Here is a 14,612-nt window from a genome sequence, read left to right as displayed (position 1 = left end):
AGACTGATTAAAAAAAGAAGCCAGACACCAAAGGCCACATATGGTATGATTCCACTTATATGAAATGTCCCAAAGAGGCAAATGCAGGCAAAGAAAGTAGATTAGTGGTTGCCTGGTACTAGGAGGTCAGGGAGTAACCACTAGTGAGTACGAGATTTCTTTTGGGAATGGTGAAAATTTTCTGAAACCAGATAGTGATAATGGTTGCACAATTCCATGAATACACTAAAACACTGAGCTGCATACTTTAAAAAGTGAACTTTATGGCATGTGAATTATATTTTAAATGCTGTTACTTAAAAAAAGACATACAGAAACATGGGGCCAAGCATCTTCAACAAAACACAAACATCTTCAACAAAATACTATGGGAATGCTCCTCTTCGCATCTCAGAAATTCACAATGCATGTATGAAAGTTCTAAGAAGTCCCACAGAAACCTGATTGCTGGGTTCAACCCAAAGCTTCCCCAACTCACCTGCCTAAAGAATATCTCAGCAAATAAGTCACCCTCCCCACTGAGCCTGATACTACCCACTTGAGCTTAATGTTCCCTGAAAAATCTCAGGGAAATCTGCTTTCAATATTTCATAAAGCCACAACAAAAACGGGAGCATCAGAAGAATACTATTTATCATCTGAGATGTACTAGTGGAAAATACACTGTTTACAACGAACTCGTACTATCTAATACAATATGCTTCTAACAGGTACTTGATATATTTTTAAAGTCAGTCAACTAAAAAACTTTTTAATTTCCATGTATCTTTTGATAAAGAAAATTATAACCCAATTATTTAAACAAATATTTCCACTATAAATGAAAACTCATTAGAAAATAAACCACCTCCTCACCCCATGCTAGAATAGATTTTTTAAAGTTGTTTAGCTTTCCAGGGTCTGACTTATGTCAAAAGACACGTGAGAAGTCCCGTCCCAATAAATAGTGATCTACAGCATTTTCAACTAAAAATAGAGACAACTTTAAGAAAAAGGCACAATTTTCTATAAAATCATCAACAAAGATAATAATTATCCGAAGAACTAATATACTTTTACCTCCTCTACAGCCCCAAAGCGGAGGAGTTCAACTGCATGCACAACTTGGATCAAGGTCGTGAATATACTGCTGTTCGATAAATGCAAGTCACAATACATACCACAGTGCTCTGATTTACACAAGTAAATCAGGGGGGGACGTGTTCTGTTTTCTAGAGATACAAAATACATGGAGCTCTCTAAAAACAACAGCGTGACACAGGCAAATTTCAGGAAAGTGGACAACTTTGAGGAGAGAGGGCCTTCACAGCTAATGGCGATGTTCTTCAACACTGTGGTGGCACAAAGGGCTCACCACACTTTCTCTGAATGTATGCTCAAAAAGAAAACCTAAAACTTCAAAACTTTTACCACTTAAATCACAATATCCCCACATACAATTTGTTATCAATTCTAGAGAACTTAATTTATCTTCTAAATCTGGTGTTGAATATTTAAAGTCACATAAGAAAAACAATCTTATATAGATAACTTCTGATACTTGAAAGCAACATATAGCTATACGCTACACACACTTATTACCACATGAATAAGTTTATAACTGATCACTCCCACCCCCAAGACATGTGTAGATGTAAAGTAAACTCTGTACCAGAAACAAGTTTTTTTTTAATGTGAATGATGTTGAATAACAAATAATTATTAGTGTTACAAAAGATATCCTAATATTACCTGGGGCAAGATTCAAAGGTAATCTTCTAGGTGAAATTGCTCTGGGGTGCTGCTTACTAATTTCTTCATAAATTTGAAGCCTCTCTTCTAAAGTGCCTATTATCAGTAAATATGTGTGAGATTCAAAGCATCAGAACTTTTATCTATGAGAAAATGCTAATAAACTTTAAAAACTGTAATAAAGAAGATTGCATTGTCAATATTAAAAAACTCTGGTGGTGAAATAATAGGATCAGCAAAACACCATTTTAAACCCAATCTCCAGAGAAATCCAAAACTTCATCACAATAGATTCTACATCCAACTCAAATCAGACGCATACAAGACATACAGACTCAAGATACACAGCGCTTCTCTTATATTCCTTAGCGCACAACCCGTGAAAAACAAAGTGCTCCTTTCTAACTTTTCTCACACAAATTCTCTAACTCAGTGAGGCCTACACACACCCCAAAAAAGGCTATAACTGCTTACTGGTTAGGCTTTAACATATGTGCTGCCGAAGCGAGCACTACTGATTTATTAGGTTTTAAAAAGCAACCGTTTCAGCATCATGAATGTAAATGTTTTATAGTTTAAAAGATGAACTAAATTTTTAAGGTAGCTTTGACATTTAAAATCTTCAATGAAAATCCATTAAAAAGAACCCCATTAGTATAGACTGTTTAAAGTGGCAATTATTTCTCCCTGTAAATACAATGATATAAAAAATACTTCTAACAGAAAGTTGTCTTCCCTCCCACGACAAACCCAATTTTATAGTACTCAATATAAACTACATGTTACTCTGCAGCAACAATTTGCAAAGTTGGATCTGGGTCTACTTTGTTATTCGAAAATAATATCCTGCATAATTTTCAAAGACAGATTTTATTTCATATAAGCAAAATGACAATTTACAGGAGAATTTAAAGAAAAAGCAAACAAACCTGATTTTAAACTGTAAGGTTTTTAATTGATTTTCATTCAGAAAACAGAAATAGTATTTTAAGAAGAACCCCTGGTGCTAGCGATCAAGGTATCTCTGTACTAAATGTAGTGTTCACTATCAAGATTATAAATACGATACGTAAAAAAGTAATGTTTGATTTTGTTTAGACTCTTTCCTTCCCCCAATAGTATGTTTTGGAGCTCCAATGTGCTGGGATTCAAAACCTGGGATATAGGAAAGATAATTTTCATATTTTGTTAACAACTTGGAGACTTCAAGAAATATCAAGAACCCTTACACTAAAATTTACATGAAGTCTATTTGCTGCATATTTTTAAAAAGCAGGTCTCATATTTATGCCTAATCTAAAGAGTATTAAAAAAATTTTCTCCACTATCCCAGATATAACAAGTCTTATAACTGTAGTAAAATTAAGACAAAACCAAACCATTTCAATGCCCTACTTGAAGTCACAAGTTGGAGCTCCAGAACTTACCATGGGGTAGAAAAGGTCCTAAGGAGGAACCTAAAAAGATAAAGTAATGTAATTAGTTTTGTAATCAATACATTTTAGAGTAAGCATGGATCTTGACATGGAACATATATTCATTATACTAAACATTTAAATATCTCTATTATTAACTACATGTAACTGATAAAGAAAAAAATCACAGTTATTTCACCTTTCCAACCTTCAAACATATTATAACCTTTGTCCTGATTTTTAAAGACACAAATTAATGATCTAATTAATATTTTAATTTTCATCATTTTTGTAAAAACAATTTAAGGAAGAAAATTAATTATTTGTGATATTAAATTTTAAACACACACAGAAAACCTGGATTAATTTCTAACAGTGATTAAGGTAAAACAAATTTTCTATAAATGATTATGAATAGCTACCTATTTTTACCATATTTAATTTAAAAGTTCTGCTGTTTCAACCCCCTTGAGTCATATTTTCATAATTATTTCAGCCATGTATTTATCCATAAGTAAATCTACTAGGGGTATTAACTGCTCTTAACATTTAATTATGAGAATATTAAGGAAGATTTGGAAAAATACTATAGATTTCGAAAAAGGATAGGTCACCTAATTTGAAAAGAAAATATGTAAAATTTTGCTCTATACAAATTAAGCTAGATTGAAATTAAGAAAATAATTTTCATGTTGATGCTGTACAGTACATACCCTCAGCAAAATTTCTTTGGCCTAATTCTCATGCTTAGAGGCTGAGGGTAACAAACCTCTAATTCTTTAAAAAATATTAAACTTCCCAGAAAGGGAATGCTTGTTTTCTTCCCCAGCTCTCTGGTTAGTCTAAATTGGTAACATTTTAATGGGTTAAGGAACTTAAAATTATCTGTGAGCATTTCTCACTTACATATAAATAAATATCTAAATTCCTCTTCACTGCCATGTTTAACCTATAATTTTCCTAAATGGAAAAATAAATGCTAAGGCTAAAAATATTTGTCTTCAAATATTATTATAACTGCACATTTACTTCAAACACTAGTTAAGATTACGTAGAGGAGAAAAATCATTACATACTAAGTTGCAGAGCTTTTTCCAAGCCTTCATAATAACACCAATTTTCTGCATTCCGATCAATCAAGTTTTTGAATACTTCACTGGCTTCTTTTAATCTTCCCAATTTCAACAGCATTTCCCCTAAAATTAAGTTTAAATTCACATTCATTTTACTTAAACATTAAATACCCTTCTGATCTCATAGACTTCACTAAGCATTATTAGCATAATAGATGTTTATGAAAAACAGAACCGTACGTGCTTCCCTTTGGGGCATGCTGCAGTTTATCCAACTCAACATAGATTAATTCACAGCTTGACTTCAGAAATGAACCTTCATTCTATATAACATTCTATTACACTAACATTCATTTCTGGCTCCCCTCTACATCCCAAATATACACACAGGGTATTTAAATTCTTAGTAAAAATATTTGTATTATGCACATTTTTATATACCCTTTAAGATAATTAAAGACTCCCTCTACAGACTGGTAAATAACCCTAATGAAACATCCCTACATTCCTACTGCTAGATTTGAATGTACTCTACCTGATCAAATCATTTATTAAACAATTCTCCATTCAGTTCTCTTAGCTTCCTTTCGACGTCACTAAAATTGGAGAAGTTTAACTCAGTAAAACAAAAACACTAAGTACCACTTCACAGCAAGAAACCACACAAACCAGGTTCACATGTGGGTTGCCCCTAAGGTTCAAATTCCTTTTACTAAACCACACTAATTGAAAGTAGGCATGGGAGGGGCATTTGAGGGGCTCGGTTGAGTGGCTAACCTGACTCCCCACAGGGAATTTGCTGAAGATTCTCTCTCTCTCCCTGTCCCTCTGTCCCTCACCCTGCTCAGGCATGCACACGCGCGTTCTCTCACTCTCTCTCTCAAATAAACAAATAAATCGTTAAAAAAAAAAAAGGGGGGACACCTGGGTGGCTCAGTTGGTTAAGTGGCTGCCTTCGGCTCAGGTCACGATCCCAGCGTCCTGGGATTGAATCCCACATCAGGCTTCTTGCTCGGCAGGGAGCCTGCTTCTCCCTCTGCCTCTGCTGCCACTCTGCCTGCCTGTGCTCTCTGTCTCTTTCTCTCTCTCTCTCTCTCTCTGACAAATAAATAAATAAAATCTTAAAAAAAAAAAAAAGGAGGTATGGGAAATGAGTATCTAAACTAATCAGATATATAGGAAAGCACATCTAACCCAAGATAAAAGGGAGATTCTCAAAAAAGGATATATCTCAACTTCTATCAATAAGACTTCCCCTTCCCCAATCTATCTCAAAGAAATAACCCTTTGAATATGTCTTCAGATGTTTTATTTCAGGTTTCATCATCTTGAAGGAGACAATATATTGAAGTAGTTATTATACACTATTATTTCACTATTTACACATATATATTACTCAAGCTCTAGAGGAAGACTAATCAAATGCAATTTCCAGTTTTACCACTTTATCGCACAAAATTCCTATGTCCACTTACCTATAAAATATCAACTACCTCAGTTTGTTTTTGTGATAAATGAATTAATTTAAAGGGATTAGCACAGTGCTTGGTAAAAACAAATATACATAAATGTTTGCTATATAAAACTATAAACATGCCCCACTCCTCCAAAACTAATTGCTGGCTAGTCCCATTTTTACCCTGCTTACCCTAGGTAAATAGACAAAAACATATTTTTCAATTCTATTATCTGCTTCTACCACAGGCAAAAGTTATTACTAGAGGAATACAGAACAAGTAAGCACAATTACATATGCATAAGTTAGTGAAAATCTCTAACAACATTTTTTAAGTTTATAAAAAGATCTTAATAAGCTAAGGACTACAAAAAACATAAATCTGTAAATACCAAAGGTCTCTGGGCCTGCACAGTTCACTGAAAAAATAAAAATACTGTAACTTGTCTCCATAAACAGTATAAAGAACTGGCTTTATATTCAAAATGAAGACTCCCAAATTACCCTCACTAGCAACATATGGATGAATGTGGTTACATGACAATTTGCAGACTTTTTAACTAGAATTGATCTCATACATCATATCTACTTCTTAAGCACTGCATTCTGGATTGATGTCACCAGAGACAAAAAGCAACCTAAGCTAATATTTAATCAAGAAACTGCAGTAATACATCAGAATGTGAAAATAATTGTCATTTTTCTTTGCTCTTATCAATTATAAGTGATAGAAAATAGAAACCAGAACATCAAATTATTTATCCCCGTTTTACCAACAGTTTGAAAAATAGTGTTGTTCAATAGCCAAATTATGGAAAGAGTCCAAACATCCATTGCCTGAAGAATGGATAAAGAAGACGTGGTATATTATATACACAATGATATTACTCAGCCATGAAAAAGAATGAAACCTTGCCATTTGCAATGAGACGGATGGAGCTAGAGATGATTATGTTAAGCGAAATTAGTCAGTCAGAGAAAGAAATACTGTATGATTTCACACATATGTGGAACTTGAAAAAAAATACAGATGACATAGGGGAGAAAAAAGACAAGCAAACACAAAGCCGACTCTTAACAATAGAGAACAAACTGAGGGTTGCTGGAGAGGAGGTGAGTGGGGATGGGTTAAATGGGTGATGGGTATTAAGGAGGGCACTTGTGATGAGCACTGAGTGCTGAATCACTAAATTCTACACATGAAACTAATATTACACTGTATGTTAACTAACTGGAATTTAAATAAAAACTGGGGAAAAATAAATAAAAATAAACACATAAAATAAAAATTAAAAGTGTTGTCAATATTAATATTATTCACAAAAATTAAATCAGTAAGTTATTATACATTAATTGGAAGAGCAGAGTATAGCAGTTAGAAAGGACTCATGAAAGGGAAAGAGAAAGTAAGGACTCATAAAAAGACATGAAGAAATCTTGAATTACTAAGTGAAAGAAGCTAATCTAGAAAACCTACATACTACATGATTCCAACTATATGACATTCTGGAAAAGGCACATCTATGGAGATAGTAAAAGGATCAGTGGTAGCCAGGAGTTGGGGGCAAGGAGAAAGAAATAGACAGCACAGAGGCAGTGAGACTACTCTATACAACTCTACAATGGTGGAGATATTTCTCAAAACCTAGATAAAAGCGAACCTTAATGTAAACTGTAGACTCTGGGTGGTAATCACCTGTCAATGTGGGGGTTCACTAACTGCAACAAATGTACTATTCTGGTAGGGGATGTTGATATGGCGGGGGAAGGGGATGGCCCAACCCTTACATGTGTGGCAACAGAGGGTGTATGTGAAATCTCTATACCTCCACTCAGTTTTGTTGTGAACCTAAAATTGCTCTATAAAAATGAAGACGATTTTTAGATTAAAAAAAGTATGGGGGGGGCGCCTGGGTGGCTCAGTGGGTTAAAGCCTCTGCCTTCGGCTCAGGTCATGATCCCAGGGTCCTGGGATCGAGCCCCGCATCGGGCTCTCTGCTCAGCAGGGAGCCTGCTTCCCCCTCTCTCTGCCTGCTTCTCTGCCTACTTGTGATCTCTCTCTCTCTCTCTCTCTCTCCCCCTCTCCGTGTCAAATAAATAAATAAATAAATCTTTAAAAAAAAAAAAAAAAAAAAAGTATGGGGACTGACTGGCTCAGTCGGTAGAGCATGTGACTCTTGATCTTGGGGTCATGAGTTCAAACCCCATGTTGGGTGCAGAGTTTCCTTTAAAAAATAAATAAATAATAGGGACACCTGGGTGGCTCAGTCGGTTAAGCATCTGCCTTCGGCTCAGGTCATGATCCTAGGGTCCTGGGATCAAGTCCCCCATCAGGTTCCCAGCTCCGTGGGGGGCCTGCTTCTCCCTCTGCCTGCTGCTTCCCCTGCTTGTGCGATGCTCGCTCGCTCTCTCTCTCACTCTCTCTCTCTCTCACTCTCTCTCTGACAAATAAATAAATAAAATCTTTAAAAGATAAAATAAAATATAAAGTTAAAAAAAAAAAAAAAAAGTAAGGGCTCTGAAGCCAGGAAGATGTGTTTAGAAATTAACTCTACCACCTGAAAGGCAGGGTAGGGTGACTTTGGGCAAGTTCTTAACCTCTCTAAATTTTAGTTTCCTCAACTATAAAATGGGGATAATCTACCCATGTTAAAAGTGCTAAAAAATTAAATGAAATAGAACAGTTTAAACTATAAAATGGGGATAATCTACCTATGTTAGAAGTGCTAAAAAATCAAATGAAATAGAACAGTTTAAACAATTACCATACTCTGAGACACAGGAAAAGTAAATAAACATTAGCTATTATTTTTATTAAGCTTCAGAAGTCCTGCAACTATATGAAGCTTTAGTTTTAAACTCATTATTACTTTAGTTGGACATTTTATTATAGTATTGCTCAGAGAATGGTAACTGATGAGCAAAACTTTGTTTTAAAAAAATGTGTTTGACCCATTTTTAACAAGCTATTTATCAGGATCCTGCCTTCGTACTTAGCCCATATTGAAAATAAAGGAATCTTGCTTTTATGGTGACCTCGGTGTTATCATTTACTATTCTCATTGTAATTTATTTATTTGTTTCATGGACCCATATTTGGGGAAGGGAGAGGATATGAAGGCAGTATAACATACTGCCTAAGAAAATGGAATCTGGAGTCAAAACCCCTAGACTCAAATCTAGTACTACCGAGCTTACTTGGCTATATGACTTTGGGCAAGTCACTTAACCTCTTTGTTCCTTAGCCCCTCAACTCTAAAATGGATGTAACAATCATACATAGTATTGTTATGAGGATCAACTTAATAAATAATGACTTAACAATAAAAATGTTTATTATATAGCAAGTCTTATTTAAATGTTAGGAGAGAATAAAGTGTATAATTTTTGTTCTTTAATTGAGGCCACTAAAAAAGAAAAAGCAGGTCAACCTACCTTTAATTTCTTCCACCGAAAGTTTATCACATATTTGTTTCTCATATGTTTCTATATGTTCCAAAGATTCCTGAAATAGATCTGCCTCTCTCATCACTTGATTCTGGTATAATATTAGTTCACTATATTCGTAGTCTATTTTGTTGGGAGGAACCTGAAAAAAATTGAATTATTTTATTTATATAATTACACAAAACAATTATAGATCTTTAATTGCTATCTCAGAAAAGTCATTCACACAGGCTAAAAGAAGCAATTACAAATAGAAGACTGAATAACACATTCTTTAAAATAAACAAAAAGGGGGCGCCTGGGTGGCTCAGAGGGTTAAAGCCTCTGCCTTTGGCTCAGGTCATGATCCCAGGGTCCTGGGATCGAGCTCCGCATCGGGCTCTCTGCTCAGCAGGGAGCCTGACTCCCCCCCTCTCTCTGCCTGCCTCTCTGCCTACTTATGATCTCTGTCTGTCCTATAAATAAATAAAATCTTTAAAAAAATAAAATAAACAAAAAGGTGGCATTTCTGCCTATGGCAAAGTAAAGATTCAGGTCAGCAAATCCTATACCCACAGAAAAGTATGTAAAAAACTACGAAAATAAAAAAGTTTAGCAAGGTGACAGAATACATGATCAAAATACAAAAACCAATTATACTTCCATATACTAGCAACCAACAACCCAAAAATAAAACTAAAATAATTCCATTCACAACAACACCTAAAAGAAAAAAATATTTAGGAGTAAATCTAGGAAGTAAGACCTATACATTGAAGACTGAAAGCATGCTGAGAGATTAAAGACCTATGGAAATGGAGAGACATTTCAAATCATGTTCATGGATCAGAACAGTATTGTTTTGACAGTGATTTTCTCCAAACTGATCTACAAATTCAATGCAATCACTATCAAACTCTCAGCATGCTTTTTTTGCAGAAATTGACAAGCTAAATCTAAAATTCAAATGGAAATAAAAGAAACCCTGCATAGCCAAAGAGTCTTGAAAAAGAACAAAGTAGGAGGACATGCATTTCAAATTTCAAACTTACTATAAAGTAACAGCAATCAAGACAGTGTGGTATTGGCACAAGGAAAAAGTGGAATTAACAAACTACAGCTTATTTATATAATGAAATACCAGGCAAAAGTTAAAAATGGATAAACTGGGATACCTGGGTGGCTCAGTTGGTTAAGGGGCTGCCTTCAGCTCAGGTCATGAACCAGGGGTCCTGGTTCCCTGGTTCCCTGCTCAGTGGGGAGTCTGCTTCTCCTTCTCTCTCTACCCCCCTTTACCCCTCACACTGCTCATGCTCTTTCTGTCTCTCTCAAATAAATAAATAAAATCTTTAAAAAAAAGAAGAAAAGGATAGGGACGCCTGGGTGGCTCAGTAGGTTAAACCAGACGTCTACCTTTGGCTCAGGTCATGATTCCAGGGTCTTGAGATCCAGCCCCATGTCAGGCTCTCTGCTCCGTGGGGAGACTGCTTCTCCCTCTCCCTCTCCCTCTCCTTCTCCTCAGTGGGGAGCCTGCTTCTCCCTCTGCCTCTGCATGCAACTCTCCTTTCTTGTGCACTTGCTCATGCTCTCTGACTCTCATTCTCTGTCAAATAAATAAACCAAATCTTAAAAAAAAATGCATAAACTATCCCTACATGTATCAACACATGTATATAGCAAGACATGTTGAAGGAAAAAACTGCATATTGTTCATGTCAATTTTTAAATACACAAAATAATAGTTTGTAACTTTTATGGACTTAAACATAATGTAAACATGAGTAGGAACAATTTATACCTATTTCAGAATAGTGGCTACCTCTAGGGACGTGAGAGACCTTTACAGCTACTTCAGTAATATTTCTTTAAAAAATAACAAAATGTGGAAAAATTGTGGCAAAATGTTAACATCTGTTTATCTCATGATGCACAGTATATCTTTTTGTATTTTTCTATTTTGCATATATATTAAAATGTATTAACATGTTTATATAAAACATAAGCAATATACGCGAGAAATAATTCCCACGATCACAAAATTATTTTCGTTTTTATGTATTTTCTTTCTTTAGTCATTTGCATGTCATCAAAACAATAAGCGTATAAAAATGTTCATATTATTTATTTTGTATCAAGAATTCTGTCTTAATTTGTGAAAATTTTCAAGTTTTCCCATAGGTCCCAAAGACTTTATTTTTTTAAAGATTTTATTTATTTGAGATAAAGTGAGCAGGAGGGAAGGGGAGAGAGAATCTGAAGCAGATTCCATACTGAGCACAGAACCCATGGGTCAATCCCATGACCCTGAGATCATGACCTGAGCTGAAATCGAGAGTCAAGATGCTTATGCAACTGAGCCACCCAGGTGCTCCCACAAATTCCAAAGACTTTAATGCACAACTGGGAATCAGGGCAATATAGAAGTCAACTACTTTAGTTTGTGTGGTAGGAGAAACAGAACAAAGTTTTTACTTGCTGAGTTTGTCTAAATTCTTCCAAAAGTTTTAGTGCCATATCATAATCTTTTAGCAAATGGTATGCAATAGCATATCCAATCCAGGAAGCACGCTGTGTTGGGCGCAACTGAAGAAGCTGATACCTTGTCTCCTAAAAAAATAAAAAAAATAATAAAATTAAATTAAAAATTGTCTTTTTCTCTTTTTACTTTAACTTTCCAAAATTTTTATATTTCACCACAGAGCTTTATGAAAATAATTTAATGCCTTTAATTCCTTTCTAATGAATTCCACAAACAAATAACAGCTCCTGAATAAAACAGAAATATTTTTTATGTTAAATTACTTAAGTTCTAGAATACTCTGTAATGGTCCCTGTAAAGCTGTTACTGAGGAGCTGACCTTGTGTGGTCCATGCTTTTGTGCTGCCTTAGAAAATAACCTTTACATAAATGGGGATTTCTTTTGGTAACTAAACATCTTAGAAGAGAGACTAAGATACATTTTATTCAAATACATTCTTCTGTTTATAAAATCACTGTATGAAATTATAACATCTTTACTACATTGTTACAGCAGGCCTCAGAAACAGGACAGACGCAGCCAGGGCAAACACTCAAACAGAACATCCCGCTCCCACTCTAAGACAGCTTTGTATCTACGACACGAGGGAGAAAACACCAGAAATTCCACCGTGGCTGCCCCAGAAGAATCCAAATTATCTTCACCAGCAGAAAATGTCCCCTCCCTACATGGCCCCCACCTATTGATAGCTCGTATTTGCCTCCAAGTTTTAGGCACGTGCATCTGCTTGGAGGAGCAGGGCCTCAGGAAGAACACTAGCTGCAACAAAGTTCTGTAAATGTGCCATTTTGCTTCTGCTGTGGGACTAGGGGCCAAGGGAGTCCTTCCACACTATATGCCATAAGCGGTAATATGATCGGATCTTTGGCAGAAAGAGAGATCTTTGAGAAAACAGCTTAGACAGTCTCACACCTCTGCCTTTATATGCCTGGTTCCTTCAGACATATGACATTAATATGTCTCTCTCCTTGACACCACTCGCCTTGACACCTCCTTGACACCTCTCTCCTTGACACCACTGCTTTTTTGTCACTTCCCTCCTTCACTGAAGTCTGCGTCGGTTGCTTTTTCTCTGCCAAATCCCACCACGATCCTGTTACAAGTGCAACACTGTGGAGCACCCATCCAACAACTTAGTGTTTTAGAATCAGGACTTCTTTATCTTTAATGATCTCCATCACCCTGCGTCAGGCACCCCCTCCCACAACCACACCCTAGACCTTACTCCCATGCAGAAATTATAAATTCAGACAGCTCATTCTCTGGCCAACGCTCTTACTCAGTGACATCCCTACCCTGGTTCTGAGCTACCACCAGTGCCTCTGGCTCCCTAGAACCTTGGCCTCTAACCACCAGCTCTTATATCTTTGTTTATTTCACTACCCCTTTAGGCAAGCACTGTCTTGCCAACATTCTTAATTTCCTTGCCTCATTCCTACAGATAACTGATTTTAACTCCCACCACACTTGGGCTAAAAGAAAAACCACAAGATCTGGAAGAATGATACCATTATTAAGCTCAGCAGCATGCTTGAAACCTCTGCAAAAATCTAGGTACCGGGCATAAGGATTTACATGGCAATAGAAGACAAAAGTAAACAATAGATGAAAGAACTTAACTTATTTAAAGAGAACTGTTAAGAGTTTGTGGGCTCCTTCACATGAGAAAGGGAGAGAATCCCACTGTGGACATACTGAAGTTAGGGTACTTAGTGGAGTAAGCACATGGAGATAACCCAGCAGAGTTGAAGATGCCAGTGCGAAGAGGTCTGGACCACAGAAAGACTGCTTTTCAACAATCCTTCCCACAGTATTTTATATTTACTAACCCATAACAGAGAAAACTAATTAATCCCTACATTTAGATTTCAATTATAAAAGTCCTATTTATGGGGCACCTGGGTGGCTCAGTGGGTTAAAGCCTCTGCCTTCGGCTTGTGTCATGATCTTAGGGTCCTGGGATCCAGCCCCGAGTTGGGCTCTCTGTTCAGCAGGGAGCCTGCTTCTCTTCCTCTCTCTCAGCCTCCCTCTCTGCCTACTTGTGATCTCTGTCTGTCAAATGAATAAGTAAAATCTTTAAAAAATAAAAAAATAAAGTTCTATTTACCAAATCTGTAAACGTCAAGCCCACAAAGAATCTAGTACAATATTAACACATAGGAGATAATCTAGTTTTTAAAAAAGCATTAAATGAACACACTGTTTCCCTGTTTTTTAATGATCAAGGATGCAATTTTTTTTTAAGATTTTATTTATTTATTTGACAGACAGAGATCACAAGTAGGCAGAGAAGCAGGCAGAGACAGAGGAGGGAAGCAGGCTCCCTGCCGAGCAGAGAGCCCGATGTGGTGCTTGATCCCAGGACCCCGGGATCATGACCTGAGCCGAAGGCAGAGGCTTTAACCCACTGAGCCACCCAGGCGCCCCCAAGGATGCATTTCTTAAAACTATTATTGGGGAAGAAGGTCTCAGGTGACTTTCCCCTTCTATTCCAGACTACAATGAACAATCAAATCTACATAATTTCAGCCTATGCTCCCCTCATTCTGAACTTCCACATTTTAAAATTATGCCTATTGCAAAAACAACACTTAGGACTAAGTACTTACTCGATAGCCTTCAAGGTCCCTCATTTGGATCTGCAACAGGGAGAGATCCCTCAAAATTTGCAGATTATCTTTATCTAATTTGAGGGCATTTCGATAACACTTAATAGCTTCATCATACTTCTTATCAGAACGCTGCAAGAGTCCATACACATGCCAACCTACTAAGTTAAGGAAATAGAGACATTCAAGGACACTAGAATATATTATGCCACATAGCTAACACAAAGCTTACCTTAACGACATGTTATGTTGTCTGGGACTTACTTCAGAATAATCTGGGGTCAGAGAAAGGGGGACAGCGAGGGGGTGGTAAAAGATGAAACCAGATTAGCCCTGACTGACAGCTATTATATGAAGTTCAG

The 14,612-nt window shown here is 36.3% G+C and overlaps 1 protein-coding gene across 3 annotated transcripts in view; it reads right to left on the bottom strand.

Annotated features, from left to right (window-relative positions):
- The window catches only part of NAA16 (N-alpha-acetyltransferase 16, NatA auxiliary subunit), a 65,495-nt gene that overhangs the window by 43,386 nt on the left and 7,497 nt on the right, over positions 1–14,612 (bottom strand). For 2 of the 3 annotated variants that reach the window (XR_013966521.1, XM_080798238.1), the window contains exons 4-8: positions 14,251–14,408; positions 11,574–11,708; positions 9,111–9,264; positions 4,223–4,342; positions 1,732–1,827 (exon numbers count right to left, since the gene is read on the bottom strand). Coding sequence is in view for 2 of the 3 variants with exons in the window: in XM_080798238.1 (XP_080654364.1) it covers positions 1,732–1,827; positions 4,223–4,342; positions 9,111–9,264; positions 11,574–11,708; positions 14,251–14,408 (663 nt within the window). In the remaining variant the exon portion in view is untranslated. Of the gene's footprint in view, positions 1–1,731; positions 1,828–3,158; positions 3,189–4,222; positions 4,343–9,110; positions 9,265–11,573; positions 11,709–14,250; positions 14,409–14,612 lie in introns of all 3 variants that reach the window. The other variant, XM_080798237.1, reaches the window with a different exon arrangement.

This window comes from Martes martes (assembly GCF_963455335.1).
Source record: "Martes martes genome assembly, chromosome: 3".
Classification (NCBI taxonomy): Eukaryota; Metazoa; Chordata; class Mammalia; order Carnivora; family Mustelidae; genus Martes; species Martes martes.
This window is presented reverse-complemented; position numbering and strand designations above follow the sequence as displayed.